The 26,848-nt window shown below is 36.8% G+C and overlaps 1 protein-coding gene across 1 annotated transcript in view; it reads right to left on the reverse strand.

The window, feature by feature from the left end:
• Nucleotides 1-26,848, reverse strand: part of LOC114049853 (regulator of G-protein signaling 7-like) — a 633,475-nt gene that overhangs the window by 332,254 nt on the left and 274,373 nt on the right. Inside the window, exon 3 of the mRNA XM_027871288.1 lies at nucleotides 6,152-6,248. Coding sequence (XP_027727089.1) covers nucleotides 6,152-6,248 — 97 coding nt within the window. The remainder of the gene's footprint in view (nucleotides 1-6,151; nucleotides 6,249-26,848) is intronic.

Consider the following 26,848-nt stretch of genomic DNA (forward strand, 5'->3'; position numbering starts at 1 on the left):
CTCCCCATCTCATCCCTCCCTCCACCCTAAGATGGCATGCATTCTGAATACTTCTTCCCCTAATCTGCCTTCCCTTCTATCTCTCCCCCCTTTCTCTTGTTCCCTTCCCCCTCAATTTTCCTATAGGGCAGGATAGATTTCTATACTTTATTTCCTGTATATCTTATTTCCCAGTTGCTTGTGAAAAAAAAATTTTAACATTTGTTTCTAAAACTTTGGGTTCCAAATTTTCTCCCTTCCTCCCTCCGCACTCATCCTCATTGAGAAGGCAAGCAACTCGATACAGGTTATACATGTGTAGTCATGCAAAACACTTCCATGGTGGTCATGTTGTGATAAACTAACTATATTTCCCTTCATCCTATCCCACCCCCCATTTATTCTATTCTCTCTTTTGACCCTGTACCTCCTTAGAAGTGTTTGTTTCTGATTACTCCCTTTCCCAATCTGCCCTCCCCTCTATCATCACCCTGCTCTCTTGTCCCCTTCCCCCCATTTTCCTGTAGGATAAGATAGATTTCAATACCAATTGAGTGTGTATGTTATTCTGTCCTTAAGCCAAACCTGATGAGAATAAGATTCATTCATTCCCTCTCACCTTCCCCCACTCCCCCTCCACTGTAAAAGCCTTTTCTTGTCTGTTTTATGTGAGATAATTTACCCTATTCTACCTCTCCCTTTCTCCTTCTCTCAGCATAATCCTCTTTCACCCCTTAATTTTATTCTTCAGATATCACCACTTCATCTTCAACTAATCCCGGGCCCTTTATTTATCTATTTATCTATATATATATACATACAATTTTTCCCCTCCAACTACTCCAATACTGACAAAGGTCTCATGAGTTACAAATATCATCTTTCCATGTAGGAATGTAAACAGTTCAACCTTAATAAGTCCCTTATGGTTTCTCTTTCCTGTTTACCTCTTTATGTTTCTCTTGAGTCTTGTATTTGAAAGTAGAATTTTCTATTCAGTTCTGGTCTTTTCATCTCCATTTCATTGAATGTCCATTTTTTCCCCTGAAGGATTATACTCAGTTTTGCTAGGGTAGGTGATTCTTGGCTGTAATCCTATCTCCTTTGCCCTCCAGAACATCTCAAACCGAATATCATGCAGACGTCTTATATTCAACATGTTCAAATTTGAAACTTCTTTCCCCCAATAACCTCCCTTTTCCCAGCAATCCTATGGAGGATACCATCATCCTTCCAGTCACCCAGACTCACAACCTAAGTACCATTCTCAACTATCTCATCTGCAATATGCAATCTGTTGCCATGGTCTGTCATTAACCTTCATAGTATCTCTTACATATGCCCTCTCCTCTGATACTGCCACCGCACTGCTCTCATCACAAGTTCTGATCAACTCATGCCTGGGCTACTGAAATAGCCAACTAGTTGGTCTGCCTTCCACAAGTTTCATCCTACTCTAGTCCATCCCCTACTCAGCTTTAAAAGTGATCTCCCTAAAGTGCATATCACACCCCCTCTTCAATAAACTCTAGTGGCTTCTTATCACCTCCAGGATCAAATATAAAATCTTTAATTTGGCATTCAAAGCCCTTCATAACCAACCCCCTGCCTGTCATACTTTTCCAGTCTTCTTACAACTTACTCCTCCCAAGTACTCTTCAACCCAGTGACAACAACCTCTTGGTTGTTCCTCACACATGACATTTTATCTTCACATTCTGGTCATTTTTACTTGATGTCTTCTATGCTTGGAATGTTCACCTTTCTTATTTCTACCTCTTGGCTTTTCTGGATTCCTTAAAGATCCATCTAAAATTCCACTTTCTAAAAGAAGCCTTTCACAGTCTCCCTTAATTTTAGTGCCTTCCCTCTGCTGATTATTTCAAATTTATACTCTATATAGCTTGTTTGTTTTTGCAATTGTCTCCCCCATTAGACTGTGAGCACCTTGGAAACAGGGATTACTTTTTTCCTTAGCAAAGTACCTGTCACATGGTAGGAACTTAATAAATTTTATGGATTGACTGACTACTCTCCATATCAAGGGGACATAACCTCCCTTGGGTCTTGGACCTCTTTGGAAGTTTGGTGAAGACTATGGAATCCCTTTCAAAAGAATGATTTTAAATTCATAAAAAACACACAGAATTATAAAGGAAACCAATTACATTTAAATACAGTAATCAAAACTTAAAAATAAAAGTCACAGATCCCAAGTTAAGAAATTTTGCTTATGCTATATCTTAATATATACTTATGTATGCATACATATTCTCTCTGTATGTCTTTGTCTTTCTCTGTTTCTCTCTGTCTCCTCTCTCTCTCTCTCTTTCTTTCTCTGTCATCCCTCTCATTTTTCAATTTAAATATCTTTTGGTTAGATTTAAAAGAATCTAGATAAATAGATGTTTTCCTAGGTACAGTGAATGTACTTTATTCCTAGTCAGGAGTCCATCTTCACATTATTTTTAACCATGGACCAGAATTATAAATCCCATCTCAGACTGAATCTTCGTAATATGCTATTCACTCCCTAAATCTATCCCTCCCTTAGAATTTCTTTGGTTTGTTGAATAGCAATGATAATTGATGATAACAACCCCTATGCCCCAAAGGTCTTAATTTTCTCATTCAAGATTTCATATTCTTTAACAATGTTTTCTAAATTGACTCTGGCAATATCATTTATTCCCATGTGAAGCCCAGAAATACATGGGAGTCACTCAGTTTGACAAGCCTTGGGAACTTTTCAATCATATCTTGGATACATGTCCTAGAAGATGGCAGATCTCACTATTGTTGATGTCAAATTACCAAATAAATGATTCAGTTCCCCCCACCAACCACAACATTTGCCTCTTCTTCCTTCCCTCCTCCTTACTAGATGGAGTCTCTTCTGACAACAGTACCATGGATGTGACCCATGATTCCCTAGAGCTCAAGCAGTTGTTTCCTCATTAGCTCTCCCCTCCGCAAGAAGAACACAGGCATGCATGGATCATGTATGTGGTCATACCTCTTCCTCCTAGATGTGATGGCTCAACCAGGTCAGGTTCTGCACATACCTATGTGCAATAACTTCATAGCCCATTAATTCTATTTGTTCAATAGTCTTTCCCTTCTTCCTCTTTGTTACATTCTTCTCCTTCATTCCTAGACATGATCTCTTGACGTAGGCTAGAATTTCCTATTGCTTATTTAAAACTATTTTATTCTTTGAAAAAAAAAAGCTTAAATCCTTTCTTCAATTATTTTTCAAGGGACATTTCAAACTTTCTAAGAAAATGGAGGGTAAAAAGTTGCTCCTCATGCTTATGTACTTTCTCTTCTAGAAATGAAACCAACACACCCTTAGAATATAGATATCAGTTATTTAAACACAAACTTTTTTTTTTAGTTACTTCAATCAAAAATTTATTAAGCATTTACTATGTGTCAGGCAATAAATAAAAATAGCTCTTGCCCTCATGGAGCTTAGATTTTCCTCACTTCTAGCCTACCTTCAGACATATTCCACATCCATACTGGCTTCTAGGACCCTTGGGGGGTGACTCTACCCTGAAATCAATTCAATGACTAGAATCTTCATATCATGAAGTCAATCCACTGCTGTCACTCTCTAGTTCTATCTTGTCCTCCAGCCTGCTTCACTTTCACACAGGCTACCTACCACCCACCTTACTTTCTAGCTACCCTTTATGTTTTGATTTCCTCTATTAGAATGATCAGAGCAGGGGCTATATTGTTTTCTAGTTTTCTAGGGCTTATCACAGTACCAGGCTCATAGTAAATATTTAATAAATATTTTTTATTAATGCTTTTGACAATCAATCACCCAAGTGGGGTGAGTGATAATAAAGAATATAGGATGCCACTGAGGTTTTGAACCTAAATAATTGAAAGGATGGTAATATCTTCAACAGTAACAGAACTATTCAGCCCAGGATCACTTTCAGTTCATGTTTCCCAATTTAAACTGGAGTCTTGTTGCTGCCCAGAGTATTTTGATTTATTTTTTTTAATTCTTTAGCAAATTCCACATATTGGTTGTTCCAGACCTTCTTTCTCCTTTAGCTCCCAGTAACAGGATCTCTGGCCACACCCTCAACAGATGATCTTGTTTCCTATTTGGTGGAAAGATTTAGTGAACTGAAGAGAGATCCCATGTATATACTTACCTCTACCTTAACACATCCCTGAATGTGCTAATTCATCCTTTCTTTTAGTTTTACAGGGAGTTTTACCTTCCCTCTAAAGTTAATATTTCTACTATCCTAACTTCTATAGGATATTGATTCTGCACTTTTTCTTTTCTTCCACAGGATCCTTAGCACCCAAATTTCATAGATTTAAAGTTGGAAGGTACTCAAAGACCATGTAGACCAACATTGTCTTTTTACAGATGAGAAAACTGAAGATAGAGAAGTTAAGTGACTTGTCCAAGGTCTCATAATTAGAAAGTCATAAAGCCAGGACTTGAACCCAAGTTATGTTTCCAAATACCTCTTTTCTATCATATCATGCTCTTCCATTGACCTTTTCCTTTCTTGAAACAAACATAGGTTTCCTTTGTCTAAATCACTACTACTACTGCTACTACTGCTGCTGCAGCTGCTGCTGTTGCTGATAGCCCTTCATTAAGCTTCTTGCTCCTTCTAGTCATTATTATCACATTCCTTTTTTATTGCCAAGCTTCTTGACTATCTGGTTTATACTCAAGGGTGTGCTGGCAAATGTTTAATAACCAACTTTCCAGGAAAAAAAAAGCATGGCACCCTTTTAAATTTAATCTGCACCATTATCATTTTCTCCATCATTTTCATAAGTCTGGACAATCAACAAAATAATAAATCAGCCATGACTTACAGTGCTTGTCAATTTCCAAAATGTAAATGCTCATAATGAAATTTTAACAAACAGTGACTCCTTCTCATTTCTAATTTTTCTTAGCTTTTCTGACACACTTGACTGTGATATTCACTATCTCCTTTTAAAATCTTTCTCTTCTCTTAGTTTCATCGGAGTTTTGCTCTCCTGATTCACCTCTGTGAATGTTTCTGCTCTGCTTCCTTCACTGCTGGTCCTTCTTTTTGTCTACTCCTAACTGTGGAGATTCCTTAAGACTCCGTTCTTCTCTAAGTTCTATTTATTTTCTGTCCCTGAGAGCATTTGTCTATTCTCCTAGCTTCAAGAAACACTTCCATGCTGATGACTTTCAAATTAATATCTTCACAATTGGCAATTTTCATTTTTTCTCTGACAGAGCTGCATTTAAAGCTTTGATCCTAATTCAGGACAAAATAATAACAATTGGCATTTATATTTTAAATACAGTATTTTAAATTATGTATAGTAACTTGCATATATTATCTAATTTGGACCTTGCAATGACCTTGAGAGCCAGGCATTATTATCAAACACATTTCACAAGTGAAGAAAAAATTAAAGATCAGAGAGGGTATAACTTGATCATGGACACATACATAAATAGTAAATTTCAGAGGCAAGATTTGAACCTAAGTCTCCCTAATACAATTTAAGTCACTGTATCATGATTCCAATATATTTTGAATCTAACCTCTTTCTCCTATTCCTTCTTGACCCAAAATAGGATTTGTTTTTCAAAGTTTGCAAACACCTTGCACTACTCTGTTCCTTCTTTAAAGTCTAATCAACCAATCAAACAATTAACATTTATTAAGTGCCGACTTTACAAAGAAAGACAAATAAATGAACAAATAAACAAATAATATAGTAAAAATAAAAAAGAAGCCCTGCTTTCAAGGAGCTCATAGTCTAATTTTTTTGGCATTTGAAGAAAAGTATGTTTAATTCACTCTGGCTGATCCCTGGCCTGAATTAGTTTCTCATAATCAGTCCCTCTCCCTGACAGTAGCAGGAAAAGATTTTACCTTTGTAGGAAGGTCATCTAATGTAACATCTAGGCCCCTTCACCCCTGTGATTTTCTCCAAGTTATGATTTTAGGACATCAATTAGCCCTTTGTCTTCTAAATTTTCACAGGATCAAAAAAGTTTCTTATATTTTGGTATCCCATAAAATTAGACTGAATGAAGGTTAAGCATTAAAAAGCTAGAACAGAAGCTGAGAAGTATCATGACTGATGCTTAAGACATGTATACACAAGTAGACCAAAAGAGATAAATCCTTACCAGAGAAGACACTGGGTATCTTGGAAAGAAAGCTTTTGACGGTCCGAATAGGAATTCCATTTTTTTCATCTTGCATGCGTGCTATGACATCTTCCATCTAAAAACACACAAAAGAAGAATTTAGTCACCTTTAAACAGCAGAACCATGTCTTAGACAGAAAAATAACTCATATTTACATAACATTTTTAGATTCAATGTATATTCAATGTATATTGTTACATTTGACTCATAGCAACTCTGTAAAGTAGGTATCACAAGTATTAGCATGCTTATTTAATAGTTGAGGAAAGTAAGTAAAAAAAAAGTAAAAGATAAATTAGGGGGTGGAGCCAAAATGACAGAGTAAAAGCAGTGACTTGCTGGAGCTCTCCCCCAAATCCTTCCAAATACCTGTAAAAAATGGTTCTAAACAAATTCTAGAGCAGCAGAACCCCAAAAAGACAGAGTGAAACAAATTTCCAGCCCAAGACAACCTGGATGATTGATTGGAAAGATCTATTGTGACAGGCTAGAAGAGGAACGTAGTTCAGCATGGGCCAGCAGGAAAGACCAGACCTCAGCAAACCTAGAGCAGCCCTCAGGTGATTGAATCACAAGCAGCTGTGGCGGTTTCCAGACTTCTTGACTCACAGACACCAAAGACAACTTAGAAGGTCAATAGGGAAGGTCTATGACCTCAGTAAGAGAGGAGTTTGGTCTGGCTTCAGTGGGGGCAGCAGCTGCTTCTGAAGCCTTGGCCCACAGACTGAGGGGGAATCAAGCTGCTGATCAGAGTGGGATTGCAGGGATCTCTTTGCTGGTACAGGATTCTCCTGCTTTGCATGTGCTTGGATCTGGGTCACAGTTCTGGGTGGTGATCCTAGGGCAAGGAGGAGGGCTGGCATGGTGGAGCTTGTTGTGGTGCTGGAAAGTAAATCTTCCTCATTGTTCCAAGGCAGAAAGGAGTGCTTGTGGTCACTCATAGACCAGAGCACAGGCCAGAAAAGGAATAAACACCTTGCCCTTGATCATAGCACCTTGGAAGAATGGAAAATTTACAGGTCCCTAGAGGTATCTCTGAAAACAGCTACACAGGGCACAGGGTGAGTTGAAGATGAAGGGGTGATATCTAAGAAATAAAATTAATGGGTGAAAAAGGATTATACTGGGAGAAGGAGAAAGGGAGAAGTAGAATAGGGTAAATTATCTCACATAAAACAGACAAGAAAAGGCTTTTACAGTGGAGGGGAAGTGGCGGGGAGGTGAGAGGGAATGAGAGAATCTTATTGTCATTGGATTTGGCTTAAGGAGGGACTAACATACGCATTCAATTGGGTATGGAAATCTATCTTACCCTATAGGAAAATAGGGGGGAAGGGGATAAGAGGGAGGGGATGATAGAAGGGAGAGTAGATTTGAGGAGGGGGTAATCAGAAGTAAACATTTCTGAGGAGGGACAGGATCAAAAGAGAGAATAGAATAAATGGGGGGCAGGATAGGATGAAGGGAAATATAGTTTTTCACAACATGACTACTATGGAAGTGTTTTGCATGACTACACATGTATAACCTGTATCAAGTTGCTTGCCTTCTCAGTGAGGGTGGGTGGGGAGGAAGGAAGGGAGAAAATTTGGAACCCAAAGTTTTAAAAACAAATGTTAAAAATTGTTTTCACATGCAACTGGAAAATGAGATACACAGGCAATGGAATATAGAAATCTATCCTGCCGTACAGGAAAATAGAAGGGTAAGGGGAATAAGAGAAGTGGGGGCAGATAGAAGGGAGGGCAGATTAGGGGAAAGGGTATTCAGAATGCACACAGTCTTGCGGTGGGGAGGAATGAGATGGGAAGAAAATTTGGAACTCAAAATCTTGTGGAAGTGAATGTTGAAAACTAAAACTAAATAAATTAATAGAGAAAAAATTTAAATTAAAATTAAAAAAATAAAAACAAATAAATTAAATGTCTTGCACAAAGTTACGTAAAGTCACGTGGCTAACATAGGATTTGAACCTTAGCCTTATGAACTCCAAGTCTAGTGTATTAGTCACTAGCCCTTCTACCTCCCTCTTTCCTACAAAACAAACCAGACAAAAAACCCAATCAAATAAGAAACCAATGGCTTCATCAGCTTTTCCAGACTAAGAACTATTTCATGTCATCATTATTCTTGACTTTTTCATGCTAATGTTTTCAGTTTGATTAGGGAAAGACAGAGAAAGAAGTCAAAAAAAGCCCATTTTATGGCCCACTGTACTACTAATAAGAGCTTTGGATCTCACCTCCTTCTTTTGCTCTTTCTGGAGTTGTAACTGCTGAGATAAGTGAGTGTTTATTTTTGAAGCTGTCATGCACCATTGTTGAAGTGAAATTCACACTCCATTAAAGTTACCACTAGTGAGGCCAAAGCAAAAGAAAACAGAAGTTTAAAAGGCATCTGCTTGGATTTCCTTTTCCTACAGAGGGATTCCAAGATGATATTTGGAATGAAGTCTAATATCTAAGTTGCAAAAGCTTCCTGGGAACCCAGAACTGGACACCAACAACTTTGGTTCCTCTTGTCCAGCTCCACGATCAAATTGCTATATGTACATAGATTATATAACATTGTCGCACTTGAAGATGGACAAATTAAGACTATATAATATTTATAAACCCATGACAAGGCAAATGTGATTAAGACAAAGATGATCCTATGGCACTCCTTGAAACAATTCTTAACCAAGCATATACTGATGTTCCTATCAAATCTGTGAGTCATCATGCATGTATCATCTCAAACTTCAGGGCCAATGGTATCATCATCATTCCTGCAACCATGGCAAATTATCATGCATATAGAGGCTATTAAGCATAAGATGTGAGCAGGTAGATGGCTCAGTGCAACCTCATACCACTATTATTGTACATAATAAATTTGCTGTTTCATGTACAATCATCTTTTTTATTATACTATATTATGAAAATGCTTGTTTTATTTCATATTAAAAATAAAAAACAAATGTAAAAAAATAAGTTAAAGGACTTTCTCAAAAAGGATGGGTCAATGTCATCTTCATCTCTATAACAGAAAACATTTTCATTTCAGGAATATTGCAAATTGATAGAGTTTTTGCTAACTCTGGCACATTTTACTCTCACTGCTATAGGATAATAATACCACTTCAAGAGTGGGAATTACAATTTTTCTACTTGGCAGGGTATTCAGAGGATGCAACAATACTCTGTTTCTTAGCCACAGTAATTCCTGCTGACCTTCTAGTCAATCTTTGAAAGACAGCGATTTGCACAACCAGAGGGAATACAAACACTGCTGAAATCACAGATAATTAAAGTATCCAGGGTAGCCCCTTTCTGTCGTCCAGATATATGGAGAAAGTGCCTGAAAAGCTTCGAATACAGGGGTTATGTATTATCTTTGTTTCTAGTCCCCCTCAATGCGTAATACAGCACCTTATGTACAGTAAACACTCAATAAATGTTTGTTGAATTCAGTTGCCAACAGCTGAAGCAAAATAAATTGACTTGGCTTAAAGGATATTTCACTTGGGTTGTGGCCAAGCCTGAGAAAATCTTCCAGCTTCATCATACCTTTGTGGACAAATGAATTAGTATTATTTCATGCTCTCTTACCCCTTCACTTCTACTGCCTGATACAGTCTCTCTCCTCATTCATTTATCAGTAGGTAAACACTGAGAAATGCATTCTATCAATCAAATAAAGAATTAATTTATTATGAAATTACTGTGTGCCAAGAATTGAGCTAGGCATTGGGGATTCAGTGACAAAAGGGAAACAGTACTTGCCCTCAAGGTACTTATATTCTTACATGGAAGATAATGTGCATGTTTATAGGCATGAACAAAACATAAAGAGAAGATAAAAGGCAACCTTGAGGGGAAAGCACTAGAACCTCAAAAGCCCAGGAAAAGCTTCACGTAGAAGATGGTACTTGGGCTGAATCTTGAAGGAAAGCAGGGATTCGAAGATGTAGTGGTGATGAAAAATGCTTAATAGGCACGGGGAACAGCCAATATAAAGGTATGGAGCATCAGGTGCAAAGGATAACAAGAAGGCCAGGCTGTCTGGAATACAGAGTGTGTGGGAGTGATACATTGCAACAAAACCCTGAATGTCTCATGGGGATAGCTTGTGAAGAGCTTTAAATGTCATTTTTTTATTTGTATTTGATCCTAGAGTCGAGAGTCACTGAAGGGCAGCTAAATGGAGCGATGAATAGAGTACCGGGCCTAGAGTCAGGAAGGCTCAGCTCCATGAGTTCAAATCTGGCCTCAGACACTTACTAGTTGTGTGACCCTGGGCAAGTCACTTCACCTTGTTTGCCTCAGTTTCCTCATCTGTAAAATGAGCTGGAGAAGAAAATGGTAGACCACCCCAGTGTCTTTGACAAGAAAACCCCAAATTGGGACATGAAGAGTCAGATACGACTGAAACAACTGAACAAAAAACACTGAGGTTTACTGACTACAGGAGTGACATAGTCATACTTATACTTTAGGAGAAGCATTTTGGCAGTTGTGTAGAGGAATGATTAGAGTGAAGAGAGATCAGTTAGGGGTCTGTTTTGATAGAACAGGTAAGATACAATAAGGGCAGTAGGATGGTAGCAGTGTAGATAGAGAAAATGATGGATGCAAAAGATGTTGTAGACAGATCAACAATTAGGTCTGTCAAGTAATTAGATATGAGGCAGCTAGAGAGCACAGTGGATAGGCCTGGAGTCAGGAGGGCTAGAGTTCAAATCCTGCCTCAGATATCTATTAAATGTGTGACCTTAGCCTCTGTATATGTCAGTTTCCTAACTTGTAAATTGAGGATGACAATGGTGCTTGCCTTCCATGATTATTATGAGGATCAAATTAGATTATATTTGTAAAGTGCTCAGCAAAGTACCTGCCACATAGTAGGTACTTAAATGCTTTTATTTTGTGGGGTGAATTACAGTGATGAGTCAAGGATGACAGTAAAATGAGAAAAATGAGCAACTAGAGGAAGGTGCTACCTTCTATAAATAGTGAGGAGTGACAAATTCTGTTTTAGACACGTGGAGTTCAAGACATCTCTCAACCTCAAAATGTCTCATTGACAAATGTTGATGCCAGGGCTGTGGCTCAAGAGAGAGACTGGGAGAGTATAGGAAGTTGTAGTATTACTATTGTTGTTCAGTTGTTTTTCAGTTATGTTCGTGACCCCATTAAGGATTTTCTTGGCAAAGATACTGGGATGGTTTGCCATTTCCTTTTCCAGCTCATTTTACAGATGAGGAAACTGAGACAAAAAGGACTAAGTGACTTGCCCAGGGTCACATAGCTAATAAATGTCTGGAGCCAGATTTGAACTAGGAAGATGAGTCTTTCTGACTCCAGGCTCAGTACACTATCCACTATAATACCTAGCTGCCCTAAAGTTTTAATAGTCATCCATAAAAAAGAAAATTGGACTCATAGGAGCTGATGAAATCACCAATAGAGTAGGAAAAGGAAAGAAAACCCAGGAATAAGTTTTAGGGTACATCCACAGTTAGTGAGAATTATCCAGCAAAAGAAACTAAGAAAGAACAGTCAGGGAGGTAAGAGGAGACACTGGAAAAAGCAATTCCGTAAAAACCCAGAGAGAAATGAACAACCAGGAGGAAAAGGTGATCAATGTTAGATGCATCAGAGAAGTCCAGAAGGATAAAGACAGAGAAATGGCCATAAGAGCTGGCAATTAAGAGATCATTGGTAACTTTGAAGAGTTACAGTTGAGTGATGAGGTTGAAAGTCAAATTGCAGAGTTTAGAAAAGAATAGGAGGAGAGCAGTGGAGGCAATGAGAAGATGCAGTTCTTCTTATTTTTTTTTAAATAAGAGTTTGCCTGAGAAAAAGAAGAAAGATGTGTGATGTTCTTAGAATCCTTTATTTCCTTCAATATTTAGCCTGGAACACAGAAAGAGAGAAAGAGAGAGACAGAGAGAGAAACAGAGAGATAGAGAGACAGAGAGAGAAGGAGAGACAGAGAGAGAGACACACGCACAGAGAGAGACAGTGAGACAAAGAGACAGAGAAACACTTTCATTTTAGCTTTTATCTCTAGTTTCTAGGACAGCACTTGGCACACCATTGACATTTAGTAAATGTCTATTGCTTACTGATCTTGACTTTGGAGAATGGTAGGATCTAGTGAGAATTTTTTGGTTTGGTTTAGTTTTGTTTTTTAAGGATAAGAGACATATAAGAGAGTTTGTAGGCAGCAAGAAAGGAATCAGTAGAAGAGAGAGTCTGAAAATTAGAAAGGGTGGAAATGACAGTGGGGAATCTGGTGGAAAAGATGGTGGGGCATGCACGCGAAGGCACATATGGAGGAGTAGGCCTTAGTGAAGAGAAGGCCTACCTTTTCGTAAGAGACTGGAGTAAAGGCCTACTCAGTTTTATTTTTTCTTAACCACATGAGTACCATCAAGTTTTTTTGTTTACCTTTTACAGTATCCCCTTCACTTTTCTGGATCTTTTAAATGTTAGCATAGTCAGTAGGACAAGCTATCAAAATTAGCAAAGGAGTAGGGGGAGAACATTGCTTTGGGAGAGGACAAATATTTTTGCATGCACACAAGAGTGTGTGTGTGTGTGTGTAAATAAAGCCTTGCTATTAAATCCTGTCATTGGGGAACATTTCAAATTATGAGCAGCATTTGTAGTGAAAGGGATGGATGCAGTAAGACTCTAGAAATGAAAGTGGCTATGGTTTTCTGAGAAAATGAAGGTTGTTTTTTTTTCCATTTATGCAAATGTGTGTTTTGCTAATGTGTTGATTTGCTGGGACAGTAGCCAGGGGAGTGATTATGGTGTCTGTAGCTTTTCCTCCCCTGGGCATCTTATGTATAGTTTAACGCCCACACTGGAATCAGGATTAAATACACCTTAGGGTGAGTATCACTATGAAACTGAAAAACAAATTCATCAGCAGGCTGTACAGCTGAGTAAAATCCCTGGGACTCCTCACCAGGCACTGGGGATTTGCCAAAGGGAAGCTCAGAGCTAACATATAACTGATATAATACATAACAGATTTCAGTTCCCAAATTTATAGATTAGTTTTGGCTAATATTTTAAGTTGATTTTTCCCAATAAAATTAGAAGATATGCCCCTCATACACAGATGGTCCCTAGGCTCTACCGTCACTTGCCTTTAGGTCAAGGGCATTTCGACTGGGCCCTTGCCCTTAGGCTCATGGCTCTTCTGAATTGTTCCTCTAACTTCCATCTTCCTATCATAATTTCCTCTTCTTGGTCTCTGAAAGAATAAGGTCCTTTCTTGTCTTCTATCTATCTTTTTTCTTCCTAGCTGCTGACAGTCCCTCTTGATCGTGACGTGCCTCTGACTTTTGTACTTCTTATCTGTCTCTTAGATTCTGTAACCAAGTCTCCTTCCTCTCTTCCTGATACCAATTATTATAACCTTTCTGTATTACATAGTCATCATGTTCTTATCTCGACATACCTACTGAATGGGAATGGATTTCATGTGAGGAATTTTCCTGGCTTAGGAGAGCAAAGGCTCTGACAGTTTAATTAACAGGAGAAAATACAGTTCTTTATGTTTAACAAAGACATTTCCCTCAAGAGCAGAACCCATGATCCTTTGCCTTTGGTTTAGTCAGATTGCCCTTCATTTTTCTAGACTTGATTTTCAGCCTAGAAAGATAAGCTGCTTTGCTTCAGTGTTAGCCTCTTAGTTCTCTTTCATTATCTGCTTATTGACTTAGATCAAACCAGCTTAAACAGCAGTGAAAACCTCTTTCATTGACCCTTGAACCACTTTCTCCCTAGGAACCCACAGAGCACTTTGCTGACATCCCTCTTAAGCACTTACTATGTATTATTCTGTCCTATTTGTATATGGGATAAATGGGCAGATGAGCGAGAGGTGTAAGACGGCTATGGCCTATTTCCAAAGATAACAAATTCAAGAAGTTGGGTGAGGGACATAATCTAGGAAATACCTGAATAGAAAAAGAGGTGGGTTGGTGTGTAGCACAGCAAAGGATGTACTGGAATGGAAAAGCATTATTAACCACTTTCTACTTTCAAGCACTATGCTAAGCACTGAGAATACAAATAAAAAGCCAGATGTTCCCTGATTTCAATAAGTTTACATTCTAACAGAAGGAAACAGATGCAGGGTAGATGGAAAGGCCTAGTGGTCCTTAGGTGTCTCAGGAGAGCATAGAAAAAGTCCTCAAGGTCCTTATTTTGCACTTTGGGGCCAAGGGAATCATGATGGTACCTGAGCAGGTGAGGTGAGGGATGGGGTTGTTAGGAGGCATCCTAGGGGTGAAGAGATGGACAACCTAAGTACTGGATTCATACCCAGGAAATATAATAAAAGCAACCAGAGGAAGGCCTCTGAAATGTTGGGTAGATACTCTTTGAAGGAATTATTGGAGAATATGGACAAAAATCTCCCAGGATAGGGAGTGGATGGGTTGTAGTCTGCACCAATAGAGGGAAGAGACACAGGGATGTCATCTTATAATTCATTACTTTGAAGTAATGAGTTAAGTGTATGTGGCTTATTTGCTTACAAAACTATGAGGGCAGGGCACAGTGCTTTATCTAAACTTTATATCTCACTTAAAGCCTAGCGAAGTGCTCTTTACACAGTAGACAACTTATATACAGTTTTAAAATGAATTGTTGAATGAATTGAGCATATGACTTGACCACACAATAAACAGTGAGTGGACCAGGAAAGCTATGGTGGTTGTGAAATGGACTATACCATGCTGTTAAGAATAGGAATGCTGATCCCATGTTATTACACTGTCATATCCCCCAAAGACACAGACAAAGTATTTGGACATTAAGCAAGAGGACATCAAAGTCCATCTCTATGACTACCTTTTTCTGCAAAATAAGAAAATCAAATATCCCTGAGCCTCAGTCTCTACTGTGAAAAAATTAAGATCTATGTAGAATAATCTTAATAAGCTCTGTACTACCATACTTACAAGTGAGAGATAATAATAAAATATATTCATCTATTGAAATATAGTAATACATCACTTACTAGACAACTTGGACTGCTCAGAAAATAGAGAGGAACCTAGGAGAAAAATCTCTGAAAAATTAATGATTTCACAATGTCCATGTAGTGAAATTCATATACTTTATTCACTGGAGAACAGTACAGCTCTCCCACCCGCCACCCACCCACAATGACTATTTTCACTCATTTTATTTTTTTTTCTGACCTATGGTATTTTTTAGCAGATAAGCATAATAAAATTGGTCAAAGACCTTTCAGCAGGCACAAAAACCCTGAATATAGATTTTGCACAGATTTTTTATGCATTAAAAGAAAACAATAAATATAATATGAAACAAAATAAGATTAAATAATCTGATTTTTTATTGAAGGAAAGATTAGAAACTTTCCAAGTTAGGAGGGGGAGAGCAAATTGCACTCATTTTAAATGCAGTTTTGACAAAGTCGGTGATCTGTTTTCCCAGTCCATGGTAAATTAGAAATATTAAATCAAAAGCATAAAAAAAAAGGATAAAAGAGTTGCAATCTACTTGACTAGAGGCAAGCACACTGATGAGACAAGTCTGAAAACAAGGGAGGTAACAAAAATTAGAAACAGTGTGAAAACAATTACTTGGGATACTGTATTATGACTGGTATGGGTAGAGCACTGGTCTGGGAATCAGGAAGATTTATCTTCCTAAGTTCAAATCTGACCTCACTTACTAGTTGTATGACACTGGGCAAGTCATTTAACCCTATTTGCCTCAGCTCCTCCTCTGTAAAAAAAAATGAGCTAGAGAAGTAAATGGCAAACCACTCCAGTACCCTTGCCAAGGAAACCCAAGGGATAATACTGGCATGCTAAGGTCCATGAGGTGATGAAGAGTTGGACGCAACTGAATGACTGAACGACAATAACAAATTATTACTACAAGCATTTATTATCCTTGTTTCTTGACCTTTTCCCACTGTCTCTGATTACTCCAGTGGGACCCACTTTTTCACTCTGTCTATGGCACCATTATCAGATAAAGAACTAAACTCTAGTGTGAGAGATTTTGGAGGTTCTCAATGAATTCGATACCCCCTGATGACATCATGGTATTATAGTACAGTATAACCATGATTGTTCATTAGAAGCCTTGACTGACATAGATACGGTTAAATTATGGTCACTATTCTAGAAGGCAAGGAAGTGGGTGCTGTATTTTAGAAAGAAGTCCAGTAAAATAAGAAGAAAGGAAGCAACATGATACAGTAGAAAGAACATTGAACCAAGAATCAAGAGAATTGATTCTAGCCAAGGGATGCTTCTAACTAGCTATGTGAGTTGAGATAAGAAATTCAAACACTCAGGGTTTTAGTTTCTTCACTTGCAAAAGGAGGGAGTGAACTATATGGTGTTTTAGGTCCCTACCAGATCTGACATTTCATGAAATGATTCACCCACTTGTACACCAAGCCCACAAAAAAAAAAAAAGTTTTAGCACATAAAAGGAAAATCGCAAGTAATCTGGAAAATTCACATTTTCACTGTGCATTCTTTAACAATATTGACTAAATAGAGAGTTCATTTTTCAAAATGAACCACTCCAAAAATACAGGCCAACAGCCAAAATAAAGGAGGTCTGTAGTTCAAATTTAATTCAATACAATGAAACAGATATTTGTTAGTCATCCATTGTAATACCAGAATTATGCTACCTGCTATAGAAAGAAAGAAAGAGAAAGAGAGAGAGAGAGAGAGAGAGAGAGAGAGAGAGAGAGAGAGAGAGAGAGGGAGAGAGAGAGAAGGAAGGAGAAAGAGAGAGAGGGAGGGAGGGAAGGAAGGAACGAAGGAACGAAGGAAGGAAGGAACGAAGGAAGGAAGGAGGGTAGGACAGTACATAACAACAGTATATATTTAAGTACCAAAGTGTATGTCACAGCTAAGTGCAATGCAGAAGGAATAATAATAATAAAAAGAGCTATTATAGTTATTATTTATGTAGCACTATGTTTTGCAAAGAACTTTACAAGCATATGCCCAACAATCCTGGGAAATAGGAGCTATTATTATCCTCATTTTGTAGATGAGGAAACTGAAGCTGAAAAAAAAAGTTAAGTGACTTGCTCAGGGTCACACAGCTAGTAAATATCTAAGGTTGAATTTAAACTCAGATCCTTCTGACTCCAGATCCATCACCCTATCCACTGTATCACTTAGTTTCCTCCAATTACCATGGAGCTGCATGCTGTCCTGCAAGGTTTCATATAAAAAGTGGATTTAAGCTGGGTCTTGAAGGATGTAGAATTTAGAAGGGTAGAAAGGCATGAGGAAGGCATTCCAGTGTAAGCCATGATTATTATAGTGAGAAAACAAAATATTATCTGGAGGGGTGGGGCGGGAGTTGGGGGGAAGGCATATGAGAAAACATACATTTTCAGCCCTAGGATAAGATGACATGGTTCTGCTTTGATCATATCACTTTATAAATATGCTTTTTAAAGTCCCTCCTCCCCTGAGGAAGGGCTACATAAATAAAAACTCTTGGCAAAAATAATCAGTCACTAAATGTAATAATTTCACCTGGGATAAATGAGACCATCAAACAGGTGCTCTTTGCAACATGATGGGAAGGTCTTCTGTGCCCAGTTTACTGCAAAGTAAAGGTCTTGTGTTTGTAACTAGGAATTTCAATGGCACATGTTTGTTTTTTTTGAGCAAGGTACAAATTAGAACAAGGTGCAAGATACAGTTTTATTATCCAGTAACATACAGAGTACAGGTAAACTATTCCCTAATATACACGGGTCTGAATATTTCAACGTATGCTTTTCCTTCATGGTCATGGATCAGAACTGCATGGGATCAATAAGTTATAATCCTCAGGGAATGGGAGGGAGGACATACATAACACCAAATGAGAATACAATTCTTCTGAAGCATACATGTTTTACTTTAATATATATTATGAATACAAGAGTATATTAGAGTTGATTCACAGATAAGAAATAGAGAAACAGAAAAGCTAATCTATTGAGCTTCCTATTCTACCAAAACTCACTGCCTTTCTTTGTCAATTACAGTTTAAACAAAGATCATATTAATGGGAGGACTTAGCAGCTTAAGGATATAAAACTACTGACAATAATGAATTGCCTTGGAACCTTGTATTCATGGCTCTTTGTTATTTATGCCCAAATTCCTCAGCCTCACATTCATACCCCTCCTCAATTTGACCCCAACCAATCCTTTCAGTTGAAATTCCCCCTTTTGAACGATCATTTCTACATCCTCTCTCACAGTCTACTTTCTATTATTATAATTATATGTATGTATAAATATATGTGTACACCCATTCATCTCCTCTACTAGATGGTAAGCTCATGAGGGCAAGAATCATCACCACAATTAACTGCTATCATTATCACAGTACTTTAAAGTTAGCAAAGAACCTTACATTTTTTTCATTTGATCCTCACACCAACTGTACAAGGGAGGTACTACTGATATTAATATTCCCATTTTATAAGTGAAGAAACTGGGGCTCAGAGAGTATGACTTGCTGAGAATGAAACAGCTTCTAAATGTAAGAAGCAAGATCTCTCCTGGATGGAAGTTCAGACCTCTCTCTACCATACCAATTTATCTCTGCACATGTGTGTGCATGTGTACACATATACACATGACACAAGTTGAGCTCAATAAATTATTTGTTGAGATGAATGAATTAATGTTGAATTTGGAACCTTGCTTGTTTTAATTCATTTTTCTTCTTTAAGATTTCAGATTCACTAAAAACTTCAGAACCTCTACTTACTTGCTACTAGGGATCCAAAACAGGTATAAAATCAAATATAACAATTTTGAGAGTCTTACACATGTGGAAAACTGAAAAGCTACACAGTCTTCTTCTTTTTCCTAATAACAATAGCTAAAATTTTCTTTTAAATACTTTAGTTGTCAATTTTCTGCTTTTTTGAGATACTTTTAATATTGTTCAGGTTAAGTAGTCCCTTACCTCCACTGGGAAGTACAAAGAAAGAACATATTATTCAGATATACAATTTTGGAAGAGAATTGCTGTTTTATATCAAGCATAGTGTGCCAGACATGACATTCTTACATAATCAGGAAAACAAAACAACTGATCTTTCTAACTTCTGAATGTTCTGAGGAACTATGAGAGCTCATTGGCATTTGCATCTAGTTTTATGTACCTGAATAATGTTATTATTATTATTGATTTCCTCAAGCTATAATTTCTTCTGAAAACTGCTTAGTTGTAGTTGAAACCATTAAAAAAAAGTAAGGTTAAAATATTTTGTACTCTGTGGTGATGAAAGATTAATGTGTCAATCAGGGTTTCAAAGGAAGTTTTCCAATAATTTCTGGTAACATATTATTAATATAACCCCTAGCATTTAGAGGCAGAAATGAGCCACTAAGTGGGCATATTAAATTTGTTCTTTCCTCTCTATACACATATTTTCAAATGAGTGTCTGTAGCTTCAATTTAAGTGCCACATACAAAAATGGTGAAAAATGATGACTAGAGTGCTTCTCATATTTCATATGGCTATTAAGTGTGAACAGGTATTAGATAATTTAAGCCTGCCCATACTGCTTCTCCTTCAGGAGACATTTCTAAAAAAGAAAAGGATTTGAATTTCCAAATTTAGCAATAAATGCAGCAGCAGAGAAAGTAAAGATTTCAGCCACTAATAAATGTTAAGTAAGAATAATGAGATGAAAATTTGCAAACCAATACCATTTTCTGCTATGGGAATTCAATTAAGGTAACTTGGACAGAGGTCACTTTCTACATGTTAATGTTGATGGCTCTCAGTAGCTTAGCTGAAAGCCACTATTTTCATTTGTTATTCATTTGTTTCATGTTATTCAAGAGCCCAAGAGGAATTATGGCCTAAGAGCAAACCAGTAAATCCTAGTTTCCAAAAAGTAAAAAAAAAATCACCCCGAACTGATCCACAATCTAGACTTTTTACAACAACAACAAAAAAAAAGCTTTTATTGATTGTGTTAATCATTTTATGGGCATAGAAAGGTAATGAAAAATATTTATTTTTGTTATATAGGGATACTAACTCAGTGGCAAAGTATAAAATAAGGACCACATTTTAAAAATAACAATAATAATTAATAATAGTAATAATTTAATTATTTTATTTAAAGTAGAAAAAAGTATAAATCTTGGTTTCCAATTTCCCAAATTTAGAAGAGGAAATATAAAATTTTATTCAATAAAATCAATAAGTACAATGCTGTAAGACCATATGTTATAGACTTTTGCAATCTGAATTATTTGGAGGGGTTTCCATGCTAAGAAATCACCGATCAGCTAGAGATACCTCCAAAGTTTTTAGGCTATGAATTTGGAAGAACAGTAGAATACCATTAACACAAATTGCAAGGAAAGTCATTTGGAGGAAGGTGATATATCATGACTTAAGTTTTGAATAGGTTGTATTGAAGGTGATGATAACATCCATATGGAGATGCCTATTCAAAAGATTGGAAAAAATAGGAGTGGAACTTAGGAATAAATCAAGGATGGGATTTGGGGGCTATTGACTTGGTGCAGTGATGGTATTAGAAGTCATGACAAGAGAAGTTCTTGCAGGATAAGGGTGTAGAAAGGAAAGAGCAGAGAGAGGACAAAGATGGGATGAGATGAGAGTATCTAGAATTGGGATCTGAATGGCAGAAGAGAAACCACCAAAGAAGACAGAGAAAAAAGCAAGCAAAGAACCAGGAAGAAAAAAATGGATATCATCTGAAGAAAGAATTTTAAAAGATATAAGGTCGTCAATATATCAAATGAAGCAGAGAAATCAAGTAGACAAAGGACAGCATTTCCCTTTTGTCTTCATATCCCTAGTTACTAACATGGAGTGGGAACTTAATAAATATCCATTTGAATTGGATCTTAAAAGGTAAAGAAGAGGTCACTGGACTTGGAGTCAGAAAGACCCAAGTTTGAATCCTGTCCCAGACACACATGACCTGTTTAATCTTGGACTATTCACTTAACCTCTCAGCCTCAATGTAAGAATAATAGTACCTTGCAATGGCAAAGAATTGGAAATTGAGGGGATGCCCATCAGTTTGGGAATGGCTGAACAAGTTGTGGTATATGAATGTAGTGGAATACTATTGTGCTATAAGAAATGATGAACAGACTGACTTCAGAAACACCTGGAAAGACTTATATGGTCTGATGCTGAGTGAAGTAAGCAGAACCAGGAGAATGTTGTACATAGTAACAGCCACGTTGTGTGATGACTGACAGATTCATCTCCTCTCAACAATTCAAGGATCAAAGACAACTCCAAAAAACTCATGATGGAAAATAATGTCCATATCCATAAAAAGAACTATGGAGTCTAAGTGCAGATCAAAGCACATTATTTGATCTCTTTTTTTGTTTGTTTCTTCTTTCTCATCGTTTCTCCCATTGGTTTTCATTCCTCTTTACAATATAACTAATGTGAAAATAGGTTCAATATGAATGTATATGTAGAGCCCATATCAGATTGTATACCATCTTGGGGTGGGGGGAGGGGAGATATGGAGAGAAAATTTGGAACTCAAAATCTTATGGAAGTGAATGTTGAAAACTAAAAATAAATAAATTCATAAAAAATAAAAAAGGTAAAAAAAAGAATAATAGTACCTAAATGAATGTAATAATAGTACCTTCCATCACTGGTTTCTTGTGAGGAAATTATGTATGTATATACACATACACACACACACACACACATATATATGTATTATATATATGTACGTACATACCACAGGGAGTATATATACTTATGTTTATATGTATGTATAGTTTTGCAAAGCTTAAAAGTATATATGAATATTAACTACTATAAAAATTATTATCATTATTATTATTATTACTGGCAACCTTCAAAGAAGCACTTTCAGTAGAGTGATGGTATGGAAGTTATATTACAAGATATTAAGAAGAACATGGTAGAAAGAGGAGATGGAAACAGACAATATAGACAACACATTTGAAAGATTACTTTGAGATGGTCTTCCCAATTCACATAATTAAAAGCTATTTGATTTCTCAAGATGCATAGGTCTTTGTCATCAGTGAATCCTACATTTTGCTTTTAGCTATATATGACAGAGAAGGAATTAAAAACAAATTTGTTTTCACATGGAATAGCTGATTAAAAAGAAAACCAAGCAATTAGTAACACTGTAAATAAAGCTAGAAATATCTTCCAGGTCCCTTCCATTAACAGCTGTATCTGGATTAGCCCCTCATCCCCATACCTACCCCTATAAAATTAATGTCAAGATCCATTGCATGAGACTACATTATAGTGAATTCCTTTTGGTAATGGAATTAAACACAGAGAGTCCTTAAACTAACTTTTTGTCTACAAAGAATAGGGTTATATTGGGACCCCAGTATAACATTTTTATTTACCCAAAGCCTTGTGTGATGACAATCAGCTCATAATGGAAGCATAGATCTGAAATTTGGAAAAGATCCTTTAGGTCATTCAGTCTACCTTCTGGGCAACCAGAAGTTCACCTCTCTAGCAGAATCTAAAGATTCTGTCTTCATTTCTGGCTTCTGATTCAATAGTTTTATTACAGGCTTCACAAGGAAGGATAGTCTATTGTTGAATAGATCTTTTAATAAATGGTTATTTTTCTACTGAATCACAATCTGTCTCGTGTAATATGACTAGAAAATTTCCCCAATTCTACCATTACTAAAACATTTTTTTTCCATGAAAGTCCTAGAGGTTCAGTGGGAGAAAAAACAGTAAGTACAAAGATTCTACCTGTGAATGTGATTTTATTTTTATATTTTCTTATATTTCTGTCCCCTTCTTTGTTTCTGGTGCCTTCCTCAAAAATTATTTTGTGTTTATTGTGTGTGTGTGTGTATACACACACACACATGCACACACACAGATACATGTTGTCTCACTCAAAAGACCATCAGCTCCTTGAGTACAGAGACTATTTCATTTTTGTCATTGCATTGCGAGAACAAAGCATAGTACCTGGAACATAGGACATGTTTAATAAATATTTATTGCTTGATTACAAGCAATAATTCAACAGGCACAGATGATACCAATGACAGTTCAATGCCATGATTATATCACAATATAACTTTTATCATCAACTTCCTAGATGTTAATAATGTGCATTCTTTCATTTAACCAAAGCATATCAAGTATCTATATTTTGCAATGTCTTTGCTCTCTGGGCAAAATACTCCTTTGGTATCAGATAAAACAAACTTTGTAGAGACTTCTGGGAGCCAAGATGACAGAGTAAGCTACAAATCTCTGTAATGCTCTCATATTTACTTCCAAACAATCACACAAAGTGCTCTAAAACAAATCCTGGGATAGTAGAACCAGCAAAAAGATGGGGTGAAACAATTTTTTAACCCAAGAAACTTGGAAGACCAGCATAAAAAGTCAGTCTTACTCAGCTAAAAGCGGAATGCAGTCCAGGACAGGAAACATCCCAGCAAGTCAGCAACAAGCCTCACCTCAGCAAATCAGCAGGAGATCCCTAGCCCCAGCGTGGTGCAGCAGGCAAACCCCAACAAAAAAAAAGCAGAATTGCCCAAATGGAAAAGGAGATAGAAAAATCCACTGAAGAAAACAACTCCTTAAATAGATTAATTGGCTAAATGGAAAAGAAAGTACAAAAGCTAATTGAGGAAAACAACTCTTCTAAAGTTAGCATTGAGCAAGTTGGAGTTAATGACTTTATGAGACATCAAGAATCAATCAAAGAAATTCAAAAGAATGAAAAAATAGAAGAAAATATAAAATACCTTATGGGAAAAACAACTGCCCAGGAAAACAGATCCAGGAGAGACAATATCAGAATCATTGGACTACCTGAAATTGGACTACTACCATAATCAAAAGGAGGACCAGGACAGCATCTTTCAAGAAATTTTCAAGGAAAATTGCCCTGATATCCTGGAATCAGAGGGCAAAATAGGCATTGAAAGAATCCACTGATAGCCTGAAGAAAGATATTCCAAAATAAAAACTCCAAGGAACATTATAGCCAAATTTCAGAACTCTCAGGTCAAAGGAAAAATACTGCAAGGAATCAGAAAGAAACAACTCAAATATCAGGGAGCCACAATAAGGATTACATAGGATTTATCAGCTGTAGCATTAAAGGATAGGAGGTCATGGAACATGATACTCCAGAAGGTAAAGGAGCTAGGACTACAACCAAGAATCACCTACTCAGCAAAACTAAGCATAATATTTCAGGGAAAAAATGGTCATTCAATGAAATAGAAGGAATTGAAGCTTTCATATGGAGAAGACCAGAACTGAACAAAAAGTTTGATCTTCAATATCAAAACCCAAGAGAAGCCTAAAAAAGGGAAAAAGGGAAAAGAAAACATAAGGGATTCAATGGAGCAGAATTGTTTACATCACTCCATGGGAAGATGATACTTGTAATTCTTAAAAATTATACCACTAATAGTACAGCTAGAAGGAATATACATAGCCAGAGGGTACAGATATAAATTAAATTTGAGGGAATAACATAAAAAATAACTAAGGGATAAGAAAGAGGACTCTGGGTACAGAAAGAAGGGAATGGTAGAATAGGACAAATTATTTCACATGAAGAAGCTCAAAAAACCTATTACAGTGGAGGAAAATATTGGAGGGTAGGTGATGGGCATCTCTTGAACCTTATTCTCATCAGTATTGGCTTAAAGAGAGAATAATATACACAATCAGTTGGGTATAGAAATCTATCTTGCCTGACAGGAAAGTAGGAGGAGAGGAGAGATCAGGGGAGGTGGCAGACAGAAGCAAAACACTGTCAAGGAGGGAAAGGGTAAAAGGAAAAAAAGGACAAACAGGAAGAAAAATAAATGGAGGGTAGTATACAGTAATCATAACTGTAAATGTGAATGGGATAAACTCTCCCATAAAACAGAAGTGGATAGAAAAGGGAAGGAAAAACCAGAATCCTACAATATGTTGTTTATAAGAAACATACTTGAAGCAGAGAGACACATACAGAGTAAAGGTAAGGAGCTGAAGCAGAATCTATTATGCTTCAACTGAAGTAAAAAAAAAAAAAGTAGGGGTAACAATCCTAATCTCAAACAAAGCAAAAACAAAAATAAACCTAATTTAAAAAGATAAGGAAGGAAATTATATATTGCTAAAAGGTACTATACACAATGAAGTAATATCAATACTAAACATATATGCACCAAGTGGTATAGCATCCAAATTCTTTAAGGAGAAGTTAAGTGAGTTATCTGTTCATGATCAAGCATGAGATAGAGAGCATTACAAAATATAAAATAGAGAATTTTTATTATATTAAATTAAAAAACTTTTGCACAAACAAAACCAGTGCACCCAAGATTAGTAAGAAAAGAGAAAGCTGGGAAACAATCTTTACAGCAAGTGTCTCTGATAAAGGCCTTGTTTCTTAAACATATGGAGAATTGAGTCAAATTTATAAGACTATAAGCTATTCTCCAATTGATAAATGGTCAAAGGATATGTATGAACAGGTAATTTTCAGATGAAGAAATCAAAGCTATGTATGGGATATGAAGAAGTGCTCTAAATGACTTTTGATTAGAACAATGCAAATCAAAACAACTCCGAGGTACCACTTCACACCTATCAAATAGCCTAATATGACAGAAGAGGAAAATGATAAATGCTAGAGGGGATATGGAAAAATGGGGACACTAATGTATTGCTGGTGGTATGAACTAGTCCAACCATTGTGGAAAACAATCTGGAACTATGCCCAAAGAGCTATAAAACTATGCATACCCTTTGACCCAGCAATACCACTACTAGGTTTGTGTCACAAAGAAATTAAAAAAAAAAAAAGGAAAAAGACCCATTTGTACAAAGATATTTATAGCAGCTTTTTTGGGGGGTGGCAAAGAATCGGAAATTGAGGGGATGCCCATTAATTGGGGAATGGCTAAGCAAGTTGTGATATATGATTGATAGAATGATATTGCGCTGTAAGAAATGACAAGCAAGATGATTTCAGAAAGAAGACATATGAACTAACAAAAAGTGAAGTGAGCAGAACCAAGAGAACATTGTACACAGTAACAGCAATACTGTAAGGATAATCAATTGTGAACGATTTAGCTACTCTGATCAAGACAATGATCCAAGACAACTTTAAAGGATTTTCAATGAAAGATGTTACCCATATCCAGAGAGAGAGAATCGATTAACTCTGAACACAGAGTGAAGCATAATTTTTTCACTTTTTTATTTTTATTGTTTTATTTTGTTTGTGTGATTTTTTTTTTTTTTGCAACATGGCTAATGTGGAAGTGTAGTTTGCATGACTTCAGTAAAAGGACCAATTAGCAATTACACAGGGTCTTTTCATTAAAGATACTGAAACACAAAGGAGAGTTGTTTATAATCACAGTCATTGAATACAATGAGAAACACAAGAAGTGATATAGTGGTTATTCAGAAGAGCTGAGGACCAGGAGACTGCCTAAGAAAGGGCAAAACATCCCAGGTTGGAAAAATGGACCAGCATAAAGGTTCCCAAGTAATCAGCTCATGAGCGGCCACTATATTTCCAGCCCAAATGAGGTAGGAAGGGAGCAGCTAGGTGGCGCTATCGATAGCGCACAGGC

The sequence above is a fragment of the Vombatus ursinus genome, unplaced genomic scaffold, assembly GCF_900497805.2.
Source record: "Vombatus ursinus unplaced genomic scaffold, bare-nosed wombat genome assembly UNPS02014798.1, whole genome shotgun sequence".
Classification (NCBI taxonomy): Eukaryota; Metazoa; Chordata; class Mammalia; order Diprotodontia; family Vombatidae; genus Vombatus; species Vombatus ursinus.